Genomic DNA, 21553 nt, shown 5'->3' with positions numbered 1-21553 from the left:
GACAATCTATAAAAGCAATGTCTTCACAGGCAACATGATGACAATTAATTCATATCTTTCAATAATCACTCTCAACGTGAATGGCCTAAACGCTCCCATAAAACGGCACAGGGTTGCAGATTGGATAAAAAGACAGGACCCATCCATATGCTGTCTACAAGAGACTCATTTTGAACTTAAAGATACATCCAGACTGAAAGTGAAGGGATGGAGATCCATCTTCCATGCCAGCGGACCTCAAAAGAAAGCTGGGGTAGCAATTCTTATATCAGACAAATTAGATTTTAAACTAAAGTCTGTAATAAGAGACACAGAAGGACACTATATCATTCTTAAAGGGTCTATCCAACGAGAAGATCTAACAATTGTAAATATCCATGCCCCCAACATGGGAGCAGCCATCTACATAAACCAACTGTTCACCAAAATAAAGAGTCATATTGATAAAAATAGGTTAATTGTAGGAGACCTCAATACTCCACTCTCAGCAATGGACAGATCATCTAAGCAGAAAATCAACAAGGAAACAAGAGCTTTGAATGATACATTGGACCAGATGGACCTCATAGATATTTACAGAACATTCCACCCTAAAACAACAGAATACTCATTCTTCTCAAGCGCACATGGAACTTTCTCCAGAATAGACCATATACTGGGTCACAAATCAGGTCTCAACCGATACCAAAAGATTGAGATTATTCCCTGCATATTCTCAGACCACAATGCTCTAAAACTGGAACTCAATCACACAAAAAAAAAATTGGCAGAAATTCAAACACTTGGAAGCTAAAGACCACTCTGCTCAAGAATGTTTGGGTCAACCAAAAAATCAAAGAAGAACTTAAACAATTCATGGAAATCAATGAGAATGAAAACACATCAGTCCAAAACGTATGGGATACTGCAAAGGCGGTCCTAAGGGGGAAATACACAGCCATCCAAGCCTCACTCAAAAAAATAGAAAACTCCCGAATTCACCAACTAACTCTACACCTTAAAGAACTAGAGAAAAAGCAACAAATGACGCCTAAGCCACACATTAGAAGAGAAATAATTAAAATTAGAGCAGAAATCAATGAATTAGAGACCAGAAACACAGTAGATCAGATCAACGAAACTAGAAGTTGGTTCTTTGAAAGAATTAATAAGATTGATAAACCACTGGCCAGACTTATCCAAAAGAAGAGAGAAAGGACCCAAATTAATAAAATGATGAATGAAAGGGGAGAGATCACGACTAACACCAAAGAAATAGAAACAATTATTAGAAATTATTATCAACAACTATATGCCAATAAACTGAGCAATCTGGATGAAATGGAGGCCTTCCTGGAAACCTATAAGCTGCCAAGACTGAAACAGGAAGAAATTGACAACCTGAATAGGCCAATAACCAGTAACGAGATTGAAGCAGTGATCCAAAACCTCCCAAAAAACAAGAGTCCAGGGCCTGATGGATTCCCTGGGGAAGTCTACCAAACATTCAAAGAAGAAATAATACCTATTCTACTGAAGCTGTTTCAAAAAATAGAAACAGAAGGAAAACTTCCAAACTCATTCTATGAGGCCAGCATTACCTTAATCCCCAAACCAGGCAAAGACCCCATCAAAAAGGAGAATTTCAGACCAATATCCCTGATGAATATGGATGCCAAAATTCTCAACAAAATCCTAGCTAATAGGATCCAACAATACATTAAAAGGATCATCCACCACGACCAAGTGGGATTTATCCCCAGGATGCAAGGGTGGTTCAACATTCGCAAATCAATCAATGTGATAGAACACATTAATAAGAGGAGGGAGAAGAACCATATGGTCCTCTCAATTGATGCAGAAAAAGCATTTGACAAAATACAACATCCTTTCCTGATTAAAACTCTCCAGAGTATAGGGATAGAGGGAACATTCCTCAAGCTCATAAAATCCATCTATGAAAAACCCACAGCGAATATCATCCTCAATGGGGAAAAGCTGAGAGTCTTTCCCTTAAGATCAGGAACACGTCAAGGGTGCCCACTCTCACCACTGTTGTTCAACATAGTACTAGAAGTCCTAGCAACAGCAATCAGACAACAAAAAGAAATAAAAGGTATTCAAATTGGCAAAGAAGAAGTCAAACTCTCTCTTTACACAGACGACGTGATACTTTATGTGGGAAACCCAAAAGACTCCACCCCCAAATTACTAGAACTCATCCAGCAATTCAGTAATGTGGCAGGATACAAAATCAATGCACAGAAATCAGTTGCTTTCTTATACATTAACAACGCAAGTGTAGAAAGAGAAATTAAAGAAATGATTCCATTTACAATAGCACCAAAATCCATAAGATACCTCAGAATAAACCTAACCAAAGAGGTAAAGGATCTATACTCTAGGAACTACAAAACACTCATGAAAGAAATTGAAGAAGACACAAAAAGATGGAAAAATATTCCATGCTCATGGATCGGAAGAATAAACATTGTTAAAATGTCTATGCTACCCAGAGCAATCTATACCTTCAATGCCATCCCGATCAAAATTCCAATGACGTTTTTCAAAGTGCTGGAACAAACAATCCTAAAATTTGTATGGAATCAGAAAAGACCCCGAATCGCCAAGGAGATATTGAAAAAGAAAAACAAAGCTGGGAGCATCACGTTGCCCGATTTCAAGCTATATTACAAATCAGTGATCACCAAGACAGCATGGTACTGGCACAAAAACAGACATACAGACCAATGGAACAGAATAGAGAACCCAGATATGGACCCTCAACTCTATGGTCAAATAATCTTTGACAAAGCAGGAAAAAACATGCAATGGAAAAAAGTCTCTTCAATAAATGGTGCTGGGAAAATTGGACAGCCACATGCAGAAGAATGAAACTCGACCATTCTCTAACACCATTCACAAAGATAAACTCAAAGTGGATGAAAGACCTCATTGTGAGACAGGAATCCATCAAAATCCTGGAGGAGAACATAGGCAGTAACCTCTTTGACATCGGCCACAGCAACTTCTTTCAAGATACATCTCCAAAAGCTAGTGAAACCAAAGCAAAAATGAACTTTTGGGACTTCATCAAGATAAAAAGCTTCTGCACAGCAAAGGAAACAGTCAACAAAACAAAGAGGCAATCCACAGAATGGGAGAAGATATTTGCAAATGACACAACAGATAAAGGGCTGGTATCCAAAATCTATAAAGAACTTCTCAAACTCAACACCCAAAAAACAAATAATCAAGTTAAAAAGTGGGCAGAAGAGATGAACAGACACTTTTCTGAAGAAGACATACAAATGGCTAACAGACACATGAAAAAATGTTCATCATCATTAGCCATCAGGGAAATCCAAATCAAAACCACACTGAGATACCACCTTACACCAGTTAGAATCGCAAAAATGGACAGGGAAAGAAACAACAAATGTTGGAGAGGTTGTGGAGAAAGGGGAACCCTCTTACACTGTTGGTGGGAATGCAAGTTGGTACAGCCACTTTGGAAAACAATGTGGAGGTTCCTCAAAAATTTAAAAATAGAGCTACCCTATGACCCAGCAATTGCACTCCTGGGTACTTACCCCAGAGACAGAGATGTAGTGAAAAGAAGGGCCATATGCACCCCAATGTTCATAGCAGCAATGTCCGCAATAGCCAAACTGGAAAGAGCTGAGATGCCCTTCAACAGATGAATGGATAAAGAAGATGTGGTCCATACATACAATGGAATATTACTCAGCCATCCGAAAAGATGAATACCCAACTTTTACATCAACATGGATGGGACTGGAGGAGATTATGCTAAGTGAAATAAGTCAAGCAGAGAAAGTCAATTATCATATGGTTTCACTTATTGGTGGAACATAAGGAATAACATGGAGGACATTAGGAGAAGGAAGGGAAAAATGGGGGGGGGGGAATTGGAGGGAGAGATGAACCATGAGAGACTATGGACCTGAGAAACAAACAGGGTTTTAGAGGGGAGGGGGGAGGGGGATTGGTTAGCCCGGTGATGGTATTAAGGAGGGTACGTACTGCATGGAGCACTGGGTGTTATACGAAAACAATGGATCGTGGATCAGTACATCAAAAACTAATGATGTATTGTATGGTGACTAACATAACATAATAAAATTAAAAACTACAAAAAAAAAATCAGCCCCTCTCATTTTCCCAGTGTGCACTCATTTCCCCACTTTGGGGAAGTGCTTTCCTTGTGTGATCTCCTGTGTACTCCCCCTGCCCTCTCTCCTATCTCTATGACCAGGGGTCCCTCCCCTCTGCAGCATCCATGATCCATTTTCCCCCCAAATCATGTCTCTGCACCTCCTAACTTCCATGATGTGGCCTCTTCTCTCCCTCTAGTTGTGCTGTTTATTTTTTTTTCAGTCCTCAGATTAATCTCTTGGGTATCCATAATGATTTAATATTTATGTAGCTGTGGTCAAGTGACCAGGCAAGCCTGGGATCCTCCTACTACTCTGCTATCTTTGCTGCTATTATTATTTTGAATAAATTGTTATCTCTTAAATCAATTAAGAATAAGAAATATAAATCTTCACTTTTCCTTCTCAAATTTTCTTCCTTTACTTAGATCTGGATTCCTGACCTATATAATTTTCCTTTTTCCTGAAGATCTTTTTTTTTAAACATTTCTTTCAAGGCAAGTCTGTTGGCCACAAATTTCCTCAGTTTTTGTTTGTCTCAAAAGTCTTTATTTCTTCTTCATTTCTGAAGAATAATTTTATAGAGTACAGAGTTCTAGGTTGTTGGGTTTTTTCTTTCAACACTTTAAATATTTCACATCACTATGTTCTTGCTTCCATGGTTTCTGAGAAGATGTGAGATGTAATTCGTATCTTTGCTCCACTATGGAAATGGTGTGGGTTTTTTCTGGCTTATTTCAAGATTTTTTTCTTGATATTTGATTTTCTGTAATTTGAAAATGATGTACTTAGGTGCAGTTTTGGCATTTATCCTGTTTCATGTTCTCTGAGCTTCCTGAATCTGTGATTTAATGTCTGACATTAAGTTGGGGGAAATTCTTAGTCATCATTAATTCAAATATTGTTTCTATTCATTTCTCTTTTTCTTCTCCTTCTGGTATTCCCATTATGCATATGCTACCTTTTTGTTGTTATCCTACAGTCCTTATATATATTTCTGGGTGTTTTTTTTTCAGTCTTTTTAATATTTGCTTTTCAGTTTTGGAAGTTTCTTTTACATATCCTCAAGGTCAGAGATTTTTTTCCCCTTGCTGTGTCTAGTCTACTAATGAGTCCAACCAAAGCATTCATTTCTATTACACTGTTTATTTCATGCATTTCTTTTTTATTCTTTCTTAGAATTTCTACCTCTCTGCTTATATCACTTATCAGTTATTTCATGTTATCTGCATTTTTCCATTAGAGTCCTTAGCATATTAATCATTTTAAATTCACAGTTGGGTTTTCTAACATTTCTGCCATTATCTGGTTATGATCCTTTTTCTGTCTCCTCAATCTGTGTTTTTTGCCTTTTTGTATGACATAATTTTTTGTTGATAGGTGGATATAATGTAGAGGTGAAAGGAACTTTGGCAAATAAGTTTTTGGTAGTGTGGTGGTATGAGTATATGTGTGCATTTGAGGGGCTATCTTTGCTGAACCTGTGTCTCTAAACTGTCATCTTCACCAGTGTGTCTCAAGTTTTTCTTCCTCTGGGTGGGACAGGATGTCTAAAGTGGGCTGGAGTTGGGTATTTCCCTTTCCTCAGGTAGCCTATGCACTTATAAAACCCTAGCAAGTTAGGCTATAGTAAAATAGTTTCTCCTGAGGGCCAGCCTTGTTAAGAAGAACAGAAAATTTTAGTTTATTTCAAAATGGTTACTTTTCACCTCTCATGTCCATTAGTAGGAAGATAATGTTCTCTGATACTTACTGTGAAGACCTAGTAGAGTTCCTGGAGGTAAAATTCACAAAAGTGTGGAGACCTCTCTGGGCTGCCCTGGAGTTTTTAACTCTCAGACTTATCCACATTGAGCCTCCAACAAATTGTCAATTACAATTTAGGTTTTTCTACCCTGATAGTGGTTCCTACAGATGTTTCTGGGGGGTGGGGAGGATTCTGCTCTAAAGAGTTACCATTCTCTGTATCCACCTGTTTTTCTCTCCAGTTTTAGGGACAGCAGTTTGTCTTGTAACTTCATTTCTCTGATACATCTAAGATTTGTTGATTTTTCAGCTTGTTCAGCCTTTTACTTGTTGTTAGTATAGAGTGGCAACTCCTAAGGTCCTTACATGTTGGGTATGAAACCAGAAGTCCCTCCATTAAAATTTCATTCATCAAATCCTTAAGTCTAGTTAACTGGAAGATTATTTTCTGATATTTCAAGCAAAGCTGTGGGAATGGAAAAGAAAGAGCTGCCATAAAGATGTAGGAATAACCTCATGGGGCTCTGGGAAATATCAGTGAGCTGTGGGAACAGAGGAAGAAGACGGGGTGGAGAAAAAGAAGGGCAGGAAGTTATGAGGGACAGTTTGGGAATTGAAGACTCATGGATGTGGTTGAGGATAAAAAAGTGACTGGAATGAATTTAAGGAGTATGAGGAAACATATCTTATTGGATCTTAGGGGTCTATTATTTTTTCTTGCTGAGATGGATGGTTGAAAAAAAATGTGGTGTGGGATCTGGATAGACAGAATGCTAATGTGTTTGTATGTGTGTGTATATGAGTGTGTGAGTATGGTTGAGCTGAGGTGTCAGACAGAAGCATCTGACATGCAACAGGACCAGAAATAGAGAAATGTTTGCATATCTAGTGTCTAATATAGTTTCTGGAACCGAATGGCTGCTCAATAAATATTTGCCAAATTGATGCATGAATAATTCTGCAGAGCTTAATCAACACTTTTTGAAAAGTATGTATAATTAAAAGTTAAAAATTAATTTGACAAAAAAAAGGTTTGTCTTTTATCTCTGTAAGATTCTTCAGTGAAAATGTAAAAATAAGCAGCCCAGGATGCCTGGGTGGAAATCAGAATCTCAACCTCTAGACCATATAGGAATACATTGTATCAACAGTCTTACTCAACTTCTTTGGAATGAACTCTTAATTTGGCTTATTTCTTCAATCTTTTGTCAAATCCTTTTCTTCCACTCCCATCCTCCTACTCCTTTTTCTTCTCTTTCCTCTTCTCCTTTCTCCTCTCCTCACTTCTCCCCCCTCTTTAAGATTTTATTCATATTTATTTATTTATTTATGTATTTGAGAGAGAGAGAGAGACAGAAGTAGTGAGAGAGAGAAGAAGCCAGGAGGAGAGCGAGAAGCATGCTCCCCACTGAGCAGGGAGCCCTATGCGGGGCTCGATCCCAGGGTCCTGGCATCATGACCTGAGACAAAGGCAGACACTTAACTGACTGAGCCACTCAGCTGCCCCCCATTTTTCTTCTTCATCCCTTCTCTTCCCTTTCTTCATCTGTTCTTCATGGACCTTGAGGGTAGATAAATGTGATGGTTTGGTCGGGTGGAGAGGGAGACTGGCAACAGGGAGACAATGAATTTCTATAATAGAACAGTGTAAGGGAACAATTTGTCTGGTGATGCCTGGTGGTAGTGGAGGTTGGAGGATATGTTTGAAAGCTGCCTTTACATAAAACATGCATGTATTACTTCTATTGAATGCTTGGGGGGGTGAGATAATTGATGAAGATTATTCCACCCACTCCTAACAACTTTGGAGCTGTCACCATAGGAAAATCACTTACAATTATCCAGACTAGATATTATAACAGCTGGAACAAAAATGGCAGAAGCAGATAGGGAGGAGCAGATAGGTTGTAGAAAATGGACTAATGAGAACAGCAGACCTCTCAGCACAGAACTCTGTCCAAACCCCTGCACCAAGAGACTTGCCATGCCCCAGGATGGTCCCCAACTCTCTGTTGATCCCAATGCTCCATTAAAATGCCTGACTGAGAAAGTTCAACACAGCAAAGATAATTTACTGTTTGTTCTAGCCTGATGGTAGGTTCCTGACCTACTTTTCTCAGATCATTTACTATAAAGGCTTACAATGGTGAATATGTATCTCCTATAACTCAGAAGTCTTTTTCAAGGACTTGAGAGCCATCCCATTGAAATGTAATCATCAGGAAGGATAGGGCTTTTGTTTTCAAGTCTCTGTGGGAAAATAGATTCCTAACTTTGATAACTGCCAGATAACAGCTTAATTACATTTATACTGACTAACCTTTTAAAATTTTCCACTTCTCTGACTCAAATGAGGCCTAGTTCTTCCCCTACCTCATTGTCCCTTTAAAAGGCCCAATTAGGGCTCCTGAGTGGTTCAGTCAGTTAAGCATCCAACTCTTGATTTCAGCTCAGGTCCTGATCTTGAGATCATGAGATGGAGTCTGGTGTGGGGTTCTGTGCTCAGCACGGAGTCTCCCTCTCCCTCTGCTTCTCCCCCTACGTGCACGTGCACACACACACACACACACACACACACACATTCTTTCTCTCTCTCTCTCTGTAAGATAAATAAATAAATAAATAAAATCTTTACAAAAAATAAAAGGCCTAATTATCTCTGCACATATTGGAATGGAGCTCAGCTTTCTCCATTACTGTCAGTAGTTATTGAATAAAGTCTGCTTTCACTGCTTTAACTCAGAATTTGTTTATCACTATCTGGTATGGAAGGCAATGAATCTAAAGTGACTTCCTGGATTGGGGCTCATAATCTTTCACCACACAAGAAAAACTAGAACAAGGGCTTGTTTGGGGGTGGGGGGAGTTGGTGGGGAGGAGAGAATAGTAGGGAGAGATAGGGCTAAGGAAGATGTGATCAGAATAAAATAAATTTTTCTTGAGGCATGGCAGTTGTGATAAGGGATCATATAGAACAGCAGTTGGGGATATCTGGAATCAGATAGCACCCTGGTTCTATCCAGTGTCCCTTTCCTTCCTACTTTTCTTCCTCCCTTCCTCCTGTCATTCTTTCCTTCCTTTCCTTTCTTATTAAGTAGCATATACACGTGATATATCTATCTATCTACATATAGATGATAGATAGATGATAGATAGATGATAGATATAGTACAAAGGGGTTTAAGATGAAAAGCATCAGTCCTCTCACTTCCTATCCCCTGCCTCCTCTCCAGAAGCAACCCCTTTGAACTCTTTTGGCCATTTTATCTGAAGGTCTCTATATCTAAATATAGTATATAAATACATGTCAATAGCTCTTCAGTTATCAATTCTAGACTTTGACTTCTTACTATGGTCTATGAGAATTTATTCCCTTACTTCCAGTTTTAAACAAGCGGGGAGATGAGTATGTGTCCTAAAATTCCCAATGAATCCCTGGTTCCAGCAATAATAACTTTCATTGTGTGCTTACTATGTGGAAGACATAGATGTAATCGCTTTGGATGTATTAATTCATTTCATTACAAGCCCGGTTACAGGGACTAGTAATAAAAAACAGGAAGACAAAAACAATGCTTGGCCTTCCTCACCAAAAAATATTAAGGGTGAAACAGCAGTTTAAAACAACAACAACAACACACACACACACACACACACACACACACACAGGGGTTAGCATTGAAGCACTGAAATTGAAAACGTCTCCTTTAATTCTGTGTGCTGGACAAGTCAGGCCAGGTGAGCCCACAAGAGAAGCATCTACAAACTGATAGCTCCTTACCGGGCTCAAGGAAGAGGGAGAGCCGGGGCCACGTGACGGCGACGGGCGGCACTCTGTCTTTCTCGGCGCAGTCTCTATGGTATTCTTTCTCGTCCACCCGCCCCTCGGGTAGCAGCAGTCACGTGACGGGCTCCGGGTTTACGGCAGGTGCCCACGTGATCCTGGCCTGCAGTCTGTGCCTGCGGTGAGGTACCTGGGCTCCTGAAGGGCGGGCGGTTAGATCGTAACTGCTGCTAACGGCGGACGCTCTCGTGCGACCAGGCTCGGTAACAATAAGCCGGCGGAAGCTTTTGCTACTTAGTGCCTACCGCACGGGTCTGCTCTTTTTGCCACCTCCGCCGTCCCCACCTCTTTGCGGGTGAAGTCACCTTTGCGTTTCGAGACTTTGGGGCCTGAGGCCCAAACTCGACACGAACCCCCGCCACCCCCCTTCCCACTCATTCTCAGTCTCTTCCTTTGCACCACCACATCATTTAGTCTTTGAGCTGACCAACTCGGCTGTGCCTTGAAGCCAAGTTTGAGGTGGTTAAGGTAACCGTGGGGAAAACAGCCCCCCAGTGGACAAAGGCGGAGGCAAGAATAGAGCAGGCCTAGCGGCCACAGGCAATAAAAATAGGCGACTGAGGGTGTGAACAAGGAAAAAGAAAAAAAAAAAAAAAAGGAAAAGAGTACTGCGGTTTAGAAAGGACTGGAAAGGACTTGTTGCACGATGGAAGAATCTGACTCTGAGAGAAAGATGGAGAAAGAGAATCTGGGGCCAAGAATGGATCCTCCCATAGGGGAACCGGAAGGATCGCTTGGGTGGGTGAAGTTTATTATGTCAAACTTAGAAGGTGGTGGTGGGGTTCTAAGAAAATATTGTGAATTAGAACACCCCACCTATGATAAATAGCTTTGATTTGCCAGTAGGGTTGATTGGTATCAAGCTTTTGCTGACAGGATAAACTGGCAAGAGGACTGGTTGGTTGTTAACTGGGTAGAAACAGACCTTGGGATGGGCCTGATACCAGTCCTGAGGTTTGGTGGGGGGGTGTTCTAATTGAGAAGGTAGTTCTGAGTTGCTTTGAATTATCAGTAAAAGAGATTTAACATCATGTTGAGGATAGGAAGACTAGGGAGAAGGTTGGTATTTCTGGGGCAGAGATCAGTGGCTTAAAAAGTGCTTTCAGTGCCTTTTTGTACCTGAATTTGAGATTTGTATTGTATATACTTTGTACCTGTAATGGGAGAAATCTGACTTGGAAGGACAGCTGGCTAAACATACTTCCAGATTTTGAAATAGCCTAACTTAAAAATAATAGAGGACGTTCAAATGAGACAATATTGTTTGATTTATTAAAGCACTTGTATGTGTTGCTTTGGTGCATTTTTTAAGATGATAAAAAAATTGCATCTTGAATTTTATTGCTCATTTATATTACTAAGTCATTCTTCTTAGGACCCATCTCCTGAGTACTGTAATTAGGAAGCTTGAACCCAGTTTTACAATTTAAGAAAACAAAGGCCTCTTTCACTGAGTTCCTACACACAGCTGTACTCAGCTGTTGTGCTAAACATGTTCTTTTGCACCTCCACATTTATTTGTATTTTTTAAATTCCAATTTCTAAGGCAATGGATCCTGGAAACTGTCTTTTGGTTTATATCTGCAGGTGGGTGCTACCAAATACAGCCATGAAGAAAAAGGTAAGATATATTAGGTACATCAAATACATGAAAGTAAAGGTAAGAAGTTACGATTCAGGAAATATATTTGTGGTGTGTATATACTATCTTCCTGGACCATTGCAGGAATCTTCTGTGTGCTCTTTGACTCGTCCTCCTCTTTGCTATCAGGTTTGATTTTTCTAATATTTAAATCTAATTGGGTCATTCTTATACTTAAGACCTTTTCATAACTTCCCAAAACCCATAGAATAAAATCCAAATGATTTCATTGTATAGAATGCCTTTTAAAAATCTATTCCTGACTAAACTGATCTGCCATACCTGTACCACCCTATTATAGCCATACAGAATCTGTTTTTCTCCAAATTTACAAATTAATTTGCATTTTGTGCAAGCCATACACAAACACTACACAGGCCTCTTCCTGCACATTTATGTGGAACCCAACTTAAATGTTACCTATATAAGGTCTTTATATGAGTTTTCCAGGTGGAATTGAGCATTCTTTCCCTTGTGCTCTTATGGTACTGTGCCCCACCTTGGTGTTTAGGCTGAATCAATAAGGGCACAATTCTGGAGTAAATTTCGGAACCTTTGGGGCTTTTAGTTTCTTCATTTGTAAAATGGTGATAATATATTACCTATATCATAGGGTCATTATGAAGTTTAAATGAGTAAATGCATGTGGAACACTTAGGTTAGTACCTAACACAGTTATCCTTGGTTAGTCTTTCATAAGCAGTTGAAGATTTCTTAAAAAACACAAGAAATAAACCATATTTACCCTTAACTTCATCTAACAATTCAGTTATATAACTCAATTTCCTAAAGGAATGTTCTTGATGAGCCTGTCTAAAGTTGCTATCAACAAGGATGGCTAAAAATACCAGAAATTTCTACATGATTAAGAATAAAACAAAAAAAAATTTAGAACTCTTTAGACTGACTTGTCAGTAACATTTTCTTAGTGAGATAAAGTTACGTAGCTAAATAGCTAGATTAAATTGAGCCTGAGTGCTGTATACTTTCATTAATATTCACTGTATTTGTAATTAGAAATTTTTAAAAAATTTCTTGGGATTGAAGATACAACCTGGAACCCCTTCATTTGAAAAGCAAGGTAATTGGAACTATAGTCCATAAATGTTAAAGTTTGAAAAAGCTCTGAAAAGTCACCTTACTCAATTCCCTCCTAGTGCAAGAATCAACAGTATCTTTGATAGGTGTTTTTCTGTCTTTGTTAGGTGCTGACATTGACATGAAGGTCAATGTCATGACTTTGAAGGTGCTGACATTGACATGAAGGTACCTTCATGAGGTCACCTTTTCCATTGGACAGTTCTCATCATTATAAACTCACTTGTCTCATATCTTTGTTTAGATAGCTTGTTCATTCTTTTGATGAACATATTTTAAGCATCTGTTATATGTTAGGCACTGGAGATACAAAGGGGATTCTCCCTGCCATTTAAGAACTCACAGTCTTGTGAGAAGCAGACAAAAAAAACAAGAACAAACAAAAAAATAGATAACTGCAGTGCATTATGGTTTTTGCAGTGCTATAGGAGTGCCATGGGAGGAAAGAGGTGAGACACACCTAAGCCAACCTAGGGCATTGGGGTCAGGGAAGCTTCTTGGGGAGATGGTTACTCAACCAAGTCTAGAGGGATGAGCAGAGCTTAGATGATCAAAGAAAAAGGAATGGAAAGTTACTGGCAGAGAGTACAGCATGAAACAAAGACATAGAACTGGGCTCCCTGGAATTCTGGGAGCAGTCAGAGGGACTGTAAGAGGTTTAGTTCAGTTCATTATGGCTGGACTCTAAAAGTTCTAGGCCAGGAGGTAAGGGCAGAGGAATAGATAAGCCAGGTCAAGGAAGGTCTTAAATGTAGTTTAAGGACTTGAGCCTGTAGGCTATGGGACACTTAAAAAAAAAAAAGATTGAGTAATTAATGAATAAAATCATAGAGTAGGTAGAAGGAATGAGATCAAGGGCAGAGGGGGAAAGGTTGACCTTGAGCAGGGGAAAGAACTTTGAGTTATAATGAAATCCCCTGCCAGGTAGTTCAATGCATAAAGCATTAGATTATGAGAGATGAGGGTTCGATTTCCTCAAGTTGTTACTTCTCTAACATAGTTCTGAATGAATGATAGTGTATAATGGTAGCATAATAAATTCACGTGATTTTATTGCTAAGAGGATGTGTGATGCATGACAGGTAAGTACCTAGCTCCTGGAATTTTAGGTATCTCTGCATTTAGCATTGGTCAGGGAACTAAGTTATAAGTATCTGCAGTAGGTTGTTGGTACTGTCACTTCAGTAAAACATCAAGTACAAGAGAGAAATAGATCCTTTTTGACTTGATTTGCTCTAGATTTCTAACTTTGTTGTTTTTTCTGACTTTGTCCTTAGGTGCTGTTGATGGGTAAAAGTGGGTCTGGTAAGACCAGCATGAGGTCTATTATCTTTGCAAATTATATTGCCAGAGACACACGTCGCCTTGGTGCAACAAGTAAGATGTTTTATCTTATTGTGAAATCAGGTGATATTAACTATTAATAATCTGCATAACACACTTGGTTGCAGTAACTTAGGGATGCAGAGGTTGAGAGATTTGTTTTGGAGCATGTTTTCCCTGTTTTTTCATTCCTTCTCAAAGGGGTGTGACCTAATTCTGGTTATTACTGCTTGCTGTCTTGGAGAGGTTCTTTCTAGGTTGCTTACCAAATGGGATACCCTTGTCCAACTTGTTTTTTTATCCTGCTCTTTATTAAATAAACATAGGGACCCTTTTGTTTGCTTGTTTGTTTTTTTGTAGGAGGTTGTTTTTAAATTATTATATAAAGGGAAATTAATTGATAGGTATTAACAAGCATAACAATAAAATCTCGTAAGATTTTTTTTAAAGCTATAATTAGTCCTAGTCTTCATTAAAAGGTAAATTCTGAGTGGGGGTGCTGAGAGGGGAAGGTTAACCTGATGTGTACTCTGCTTCTTCTCTTCCTGGATATACATAGATGTTCTCACTGGAGTTCCAGCTCTGACTTGAGAAATGTTTCATTGCCCTTTATAATTTGAATGTTAAATCTGGCTTCTTAATAAGGGCTAGCTGAGCTGCCTTGGCTGCCAGTTCAGTGGATCTGTGCTTCTGGGAGACCTCTTCTGTCTCTAGAGTGTAATGCCATTTTGTTTTGCAGCATCCAGGCATTTCTGGATTCTGCCATGGTCCTTGGCCTCTCAGTGATGAAGGCATTGCCCTACCTGGCTTTCAAAGATTCCTGATCTGAGTTTTTAGCATCTTGAACACTTTTAGGGACAAGTCACCCACTGGTTCGTAAGGTATCTCACTCTGGTTCCAAGAAAAAACAAACATTTTTAAAACAACTTATGTTCCAGACCCTAGGATATAAAGAAGGAAACCTCAGTTTTCTTTATAAAGTGCTTGGAGTATATATACTCTCATAATTGGGGCAGCTTTAATGGTTAGAAAACTATTTCTTAGAACCCTGAATCTGTTTCTCTTTATTTCTGTTAGTTGGTCCCCTTTTCTGTTCCTTTGAGTCTCTACAAATATTTGAGTATGATTAATGTCTCAATCTATCCTAGCCACCTTTGCTTCCCAAAACTTAATCTTCCTTAAGTTAAACATGTCAAGTTCCTTCATCTATTCCTTATGTGACATCATTTTGAAACATTTTTAAGGACTTGTTTGCATGTGTCTTACATTTTTCTTAAAGTGCTGAGACTTGAATATAGATGTGATCTGATCAGGGCAGAGTAGGACTATTATATCTCTTATTTTGGGCCTCACACTGCTGTTAGCACAGTCTAGTCCCCTACTCTTATTTTGTGGAGTGGCTTTCATTATACTGAGTCATACTAAAAAAAAACAATTCCTTCTCACATACCTTGTTGTTAAAACGCATATCATCCTTCTGCTTCTTGTACAGCTAATATTTTGAATCTAAATTCTTACTCAATTAAAATACTCAGTTTTGTTTGTTTTAGCACCTATGTTCTTGTATCCACTGTTTGTTAACTGTGAAGTCCAGGATAACTCATCATTTCTCAGGGCGTAGTTTCCTTATCTGTAGAAAAATGATTAGATCTGTTTTCATTTTAGGTGCTTATTATCTCATCTGATATGTTAGCTATTCTTCCTAGCTTTGTGCATTTTGTACATTTGATAAGCATCTCATCTAGTTTTCATCTAAGTCCACAGGGTCCTATGGCCTGGCATGCCTTGAAAGACTTCCTTCTAGAAAGGACCTGTCCAGACTTCTTTGTGTCTTGATTTGGTAGATTTTAATTTTTTTTCTATTCTCCCAAGTTAAAGATCTAGACCTAATAATCATATAGTTTCAGTAGATTAGAGGAAGCTTCTGTTTATTATATGCTTTTTTATTTACTTTAGTTTTTATATTAACTTCATTTTGATAGATGACCTAGAAGTTGAGCTTACTCAACTAGCAAACATTAGAGCTGGAATGTCATCTATGCTCCTGCTCTATCCATTGTGCCACACCCACCATTTCTGGAGGATTTCTTTCTTTGTGTGTTTTAAGTTCTGTACATTTTATTGAAGCAATGGTCAATTTTCTAGTCAATTAATATTTTTGTTTTTAGCTGATCAGCAGAGTTGATTTACTACCCTAAGTCTAGTGAATAGTCATACAACCCAAATTTTGGAACTATTCAAGCTACTTGAAATAGTTTTGAAGTGATCTAGCAGCATCATTAAAAATTATGAACAGAATGTTGCAAATTATATGTACACTATACATTTAAGCAGTCCCATTTATTCAGTAAGTGTTTTTCTGAACCGTCCTGTGTGCCAGGCACTGTGAATGGGACAGGGCTTTTGTCTCAAACGGGACCTTTATTGATATACTTTGTTAGCAATTACTGTATTTCCTTAAAGGTAGTAGAAGTATGCTTTAAAATATGTTGGATTTAATGCTTTAATGTATCATTACCTAATTTGTCATTGCTAAAGAAAGGTCTGGGTTCTACTGCTAAACTTATAGACTACTTGAAAATACATATAGTGCCTTGATTTTTACTTACTGTTCCTTTTTATGAAGTTGCTGATTTTCTTTAACAGTAGCAAAAGAGTACTTCTAAAATATTATATCACCTTTAATGTTTTAGTGTTTTTCTAGTGTATCATTGCTGAAAAAAATCCAATTTTATTTTGTTAAACTTAGAGCCTACTGTGTTTTAAAATTCGTGGTAAGGTTACAGAATGGTGATATAATTAATTTATTTGTGGGCTGTTAAAATGTGTTTGTTGGAATAGTAAACTTGTCAATAAAAATAAGATTATAAAGTATTTTAGTCAAAAACACTGTTGACAGCTCCAAGATTTCCTACCTTTTCAAAATTCTCTGTTCCCTTGGCTTTTATTTAATGCTTTATTACCCTGGTTTTCTTCCCTTATCTTTAACCATCCCTACCGCTTTAAAAAATATTTTCTTCTTTCTGCCCCATAAATGTATGTGATTTCCTAAAGCTCTGTTCTGGTTCTTTTCAGTTGCTCTTATGACAGCAGGATAGGAAGACTAGAAGAGCCAGAGGGCCATATAGGAGACATAAGACTAAAATGGAAGGCAGAGTGTGGGGGTTGGATCATAAAGTGCCTTATAAACCAAGTCAGGTAGTTTGAACTGAGGGTAGAGGGCAGCCCATAGAGAGTTTTATACAAAAAAGTAACATCAGATTTTATTATTTTTAATTTTCAATTTTAATTACAAAAGTAATACTTGTGAAAAATTCAGATATTGCAGAAGTATAGAAAGTCTACTCCTTCCCTCATTCTCACGCCTGCTTCCTGGGGACAACCACCATTAGTAGTTTGAGATTGTCCTTTAGACCTTTTTTTTTTCTGGGTATATACAATCATGTATACACAGAGACTTTTTTTTTCTTTTAAAAGAATAATGGAGTAAAATCTGCATTTTGAAGAGACCATTATATCTAATATGGAGGATAGATTGGAGGGAGGCAAGGGTAGAAACAGGTTGACAGATTAGGAAACTTTTTTAGTAGACCAGGTAAGAGATAACCCTTAACTTGGGTTAGGATAGTGGTAGTGGATATAATGAGAAGCAAATGCATTTGAGATATATTTAAGAGATAGAGTCAATAGGACTTGTTGATAGGTTTCGTTGGAATAGTGGAGGAAAGAGTGGACTCAAGGATGAAATTAAGGTTTTGGCTTAGGCAACTGGTTAAATTCACTGAGATGGAGAAGACTGAAAAGAACGGATTTTGTAGGAAAAAATGGGGAGATGAGTTATATTTGGATGTACTGAGTTTGGGATACTTATGCATTATTCAAGTGAAGATGTCCAGTATATGTTTCAGAAAGGGAGAGAGACATCTGTGTTAGAGATATACACTTACAAGTTATCAGTATCCAAATGGTAAATAAAATAATTTGAATAGATTAGCTTGCCTGGGGGAAAGTAGGTAGCCAAAGATGAAATCCTGAAGAGCTCCAACATTTAAGGGACAGAAAGAAGAATAGGAAGATATACCAGAGAAGTTATAGGCCAAGAGAAGAGAATTTTTTGAGAAGAGAGTAGTCAACAGTGTCATGCTACAGGAAGTATGACAAGGACTAAAAAGTCTACTGGATTTAGTAATGGGGCCATTGGTCACTTGATGAGAACAATTTCTATGATATGGGAGTAGAAACCAGATTTCTATCCCATGTGCTTCATATCTAAACAGTCACTGAATCCTGTCACTTCTTTTATTATTGTCTTTCCCTTTCTCAGTAGCACTTCTTTCCATTTTTTTTTAGTACTAGACCGTTTACATAGTCTTCAAATTAATAGCAGTTTGAGCACCTACTCTCTCGTAGACTCTGTTGGAAATACAAAGACATGTAAGATATGATTCCTTTTCCAAGGAGGGGGAAGTAAGGGGGAGAAGGGAAGTAGTTTGAGCACCTACTACGTGCCAGGCACTTTATGTATGATAACTTCTTTAATCCTCACAACAATCCTGTGAGGTAATAGCATGCCTCCTACCTTTTGTATTAGAAAAGGAAACTAATACTCAGAGGTTAAGTGACTTGCGCAAGGTCACACAGAGAGGTACAGTTGGTATTTGAACTAAGAATTGTTTGACTCCAATGCCCATGTTTTTTTTTAATGCCCATGTTTTAATGCTTTGCCGCTTATGATCTAGGTTATAAGAAGATAAAATTGCACAAAAGTTAGATAGCAGTCAATATAAGCAATAGATTCAAGATAGTCATAGAAGAAACACCACTGTGTGATTGATTGTCACATAAATTGTAAAAAATATAATTGCTAGACTTTAAGAAATTTTCAGGATAAGAACTTTCATTATTCCTCCTTGTGATTTTTGGTGCCTGGCAGAGAGTAGATGCTTAATAAATGTTTGAATGAATTCAGAGGGAGTGATGATAGTAAGTGGGGGTGGCCAGGTAGGGCTTTTAGAGAAGGTGAATTTAAGCTGGGTCGTAATAGATGAATATAACTGAAAGAAATGTGGGGAGGACTTTCTAGGCAGATGAACAGAGTAGGCAAAGTATAGAGTGGGGAGGGAAGTGTAAGGCAGAGGTCGCAAACAGGCAGTCTGTAAGCTGGATAAGGCCTATAGATATGTTTTGTTTGGCCTGTACAATGTTTTAGAAAAATTGGAATTAGTTATTAATATGTAAAAGTTTCCATAAAAATCTGGTTTCCCACTAATACTGAAAAATGTAAAGATATGATCATCTTGATCCCACATTCCTGCCTGACAAATGAGCTGGAGCTGAGTAATTGCCACCCACTCTATCATCCTCTTGGATGCACGTTTACTCTCAATACATGATCATCTTTGCTTTTGTACATTTACTGGCCTGGCCCATATTAGCAAGTTTGCGACCCCTGATGTAAGGTATGTTGGGGTTTGGGGAGGTAGTGGGGTTGGGGAGGATTATGAATAAACCAAATTGGACTGGAACAAAAATCTTTATTAGTGTGACTCACTGGGAAATACAAAGGTAGATTGGAAGCCAAATTTGAAGGACCTTGAATGCCCCCTGTAGGCATGGAGGAACTATTGAAAGTTTTTTGAATGGGGAGTGACATGTTCAAAGTAGTGTTAAGAAGATGAATCTGACAGTAGCCTGTAGGATGAAGTAAAGTGGGTAAGGCTTCCTGGTGGGAGGTAATTATGGAGCTATTGTAGTTGTGTAGGCTTGAGAAGGTAAGGGCCTTCCTTATTGTTAGTGGCAGGTTGTAAAACAAGGAGTGGAATCGAGAAATTACAAAGAAATAGCAATGAATGTGGACAGAGGAGGTCAACAATGACCACCTCTCCTGAAATGGGACAATGATAGGGTCACTAAGTGAAATAGGGAAACCAATAGAGGGAACAAGTTGGATTATGTTTTATGCTTGTTTTGTATTTGGTGTTGTTGTCATTTAAAAAATTTTTTTTTTTTGTGGAGGGTGTTCGTGGGTCAGTGAAGAGCTATTAAATGGTATATGTCTCTGTCTTACATGTTGAAATTTTAACATTAATATTATAATTGGAGATTGTTTCTGCTCTAAGCACTAAACTACTAAAAAGTAAAATTACTTACATTGAGAGCCAGTTCTGTAGCTCAGAGTAGTTTAGGTGCCCACCTTGCCACTAAACCAACCACATTACTAAGCTGAAAATCACCTTCTTGTTGTAGCTTTGAGCATTTCACTCCACTTTGGTTCTTCTAAATTACATGGGTTAGTTCTTTGCTTATTTTTAATTTCACCTCATTCGTGCTACAGTTACTAGAGTTGTCGTATTTGTCTTCCAGTTGATGTAGAACATTCTCATGTTCGATTTCTGGGAAACCTGGTATTGAACCTGTGGGACTGTGGTGGGTGAGTACCATCTGCCTGTTTGTGAGGCCAGCGGCAGTAATCATGGCACCTAGTATAATCAGCATGGAAAATACATTACAGTAACTATCATTTGTAATAGATACATTTGATAGAAATTGCTTCAGAATTGGCAGTTGATTAAATAAAGATTTATGACTTTTATGTGATTGTGAAAATGCCCTCTCTCTGTGACATATTTAATCAGCACTAACACAAGCTGTGTCTAGGGATCTATAGTATGGGATAGATTATCCCCCTCTTTTGCAGGTTGAAGAAATTAGGTTTTTATCTCAGGTGGCATAATACCAATGCTGAGCTCTTACCCATCATACCATACCACCTCATTCTTTATTTCAATCTCCAGGCAGTCTAAGCACTGTAGATCAGCCCTAAACACATATTCTCCAGCTGAGTTACCAACTGTTGGAGGAGTAGGAAACAGTTTTTCCTCTTATGGCTGAGGTACTTCCAGAATATTCCATCACAAATGCTCATTCACTGTGCTTATATGCAGGTATTGCTCCTTACCCTATGGCCATTTGCATCTCCATGCTGCAGCAGCAGTGTGTAGTGCACAGTGGTTAGGAGCCTAGGCTCTGGAGTTAGATTGGGGTTTGTAGCACAGCTCTGTTACCTATGTTATTTTGGGTAGATCATTTAAACTCTCTGAGCCAGTTTTTTCATCTGTACAATAGGGATAATGATGGTACTAAATCATAGGGTTGTTTTGATGATTAAAGTTCCTCACAAAATAAGTAGACGTTATTGTTAGCTCAGTGTTTACCAGCTCGAGCATAGAACCAACCATGGAACAGGTGCTCAATGAGTTATTTGTTGAAAGAATAATGAAATAGCCAAATATTCTATAAGAAAATGACTCCCATAGTTGCTAGCAGAGGGATCACTTAATGCTCTAGAGCTCTTTCCATACAAATCCTTTCTCCTTATCATTCTTCTAATTCTGTAATCTCTTTCAAGAGATTAGTCCAGCTTCCTTGCTTTTAAGCCCTAAGATGTTATCATTAATTTTGCAGATAAGGCAGCTGAAGTACAGTGATACTAAGAATCCCCCAAGGTCACACAGCTAATTAATAGCAAAGTACAAGACTGAAAGCTAGGTTCATGTCTTTTTTTTTCCCATGACCAAACTCTGCTTCTGCTGTTTTTTTTTAAATTTATTTTATTTTAATTCCAGTATAGTTAATATACAATGTTATATTAGTTTCAGGTGTGCAGTATAGTGACTCAACAATTCCATACAATACCTGGTGCTCATCATTACAAGTGCACTCCTTAGTCCCCATCACCTATAT

At 38.3% G+C, this 21553-nt stretch overlaps 1 protein-coding gene across 4 annotated transcripts in view; it reads left to right on the top strand.

Annotated features, from left to right (window-relative positions):
• Nucleotides 1-9794: 9794 nt before the first annotated feature.
• The window catches only part of RRAGB (Ras related GTP binding B), a 42028-nt gene continuing 30269 nt past the window's right edge, over nt 9795-21553 (top strand). Inside the window, exons 1-5 of one of the 4 annotated variants that reach the window (XM_078065294.1) lie at nt 9795-9950; nt 11335-11368; nt 13765-13864; nt 18161-18244; nt 20174-20240. In XM_078065294.1, coding sequence (XP_077921420.1) covers nt 11357-11368; nt 13765-13864; nt 18161-18244; nt 20174-20240 — 263 coding nt within the window. In that variant the 5' untranslated portion in view covers nt 9795-9950; nt 11335-11356. Of the gene's footprint in view, nt 10486-11334; nt 11369-13764; nt 13865-18160; nt 18245-20173; nt 20241-21553 lie in introns of all 4 variants that reach the window. The other 3 variants (XM_078065292.1, XM_078065295.1, XM_078065293.1) reach the window with 3 other exon arrangements.

Source organism: Halichoerus grypus, chromosome X (assembly GCF_964656455.1).
Source record: "Halichoerus grypus chromosome X, mHalGry1.hap1.1, whole genome shotgun sequence".
NCBI lineage: Eukaryota > Metazoa > Chordata > Mammalia > Carnivora > Phocidae > Halichoerus > Halichoerus grypus.
Note: the sequence above shows the minus strand (reverse complement) of the source record. Positions and strands in the feature narration are given on the sequence as shown.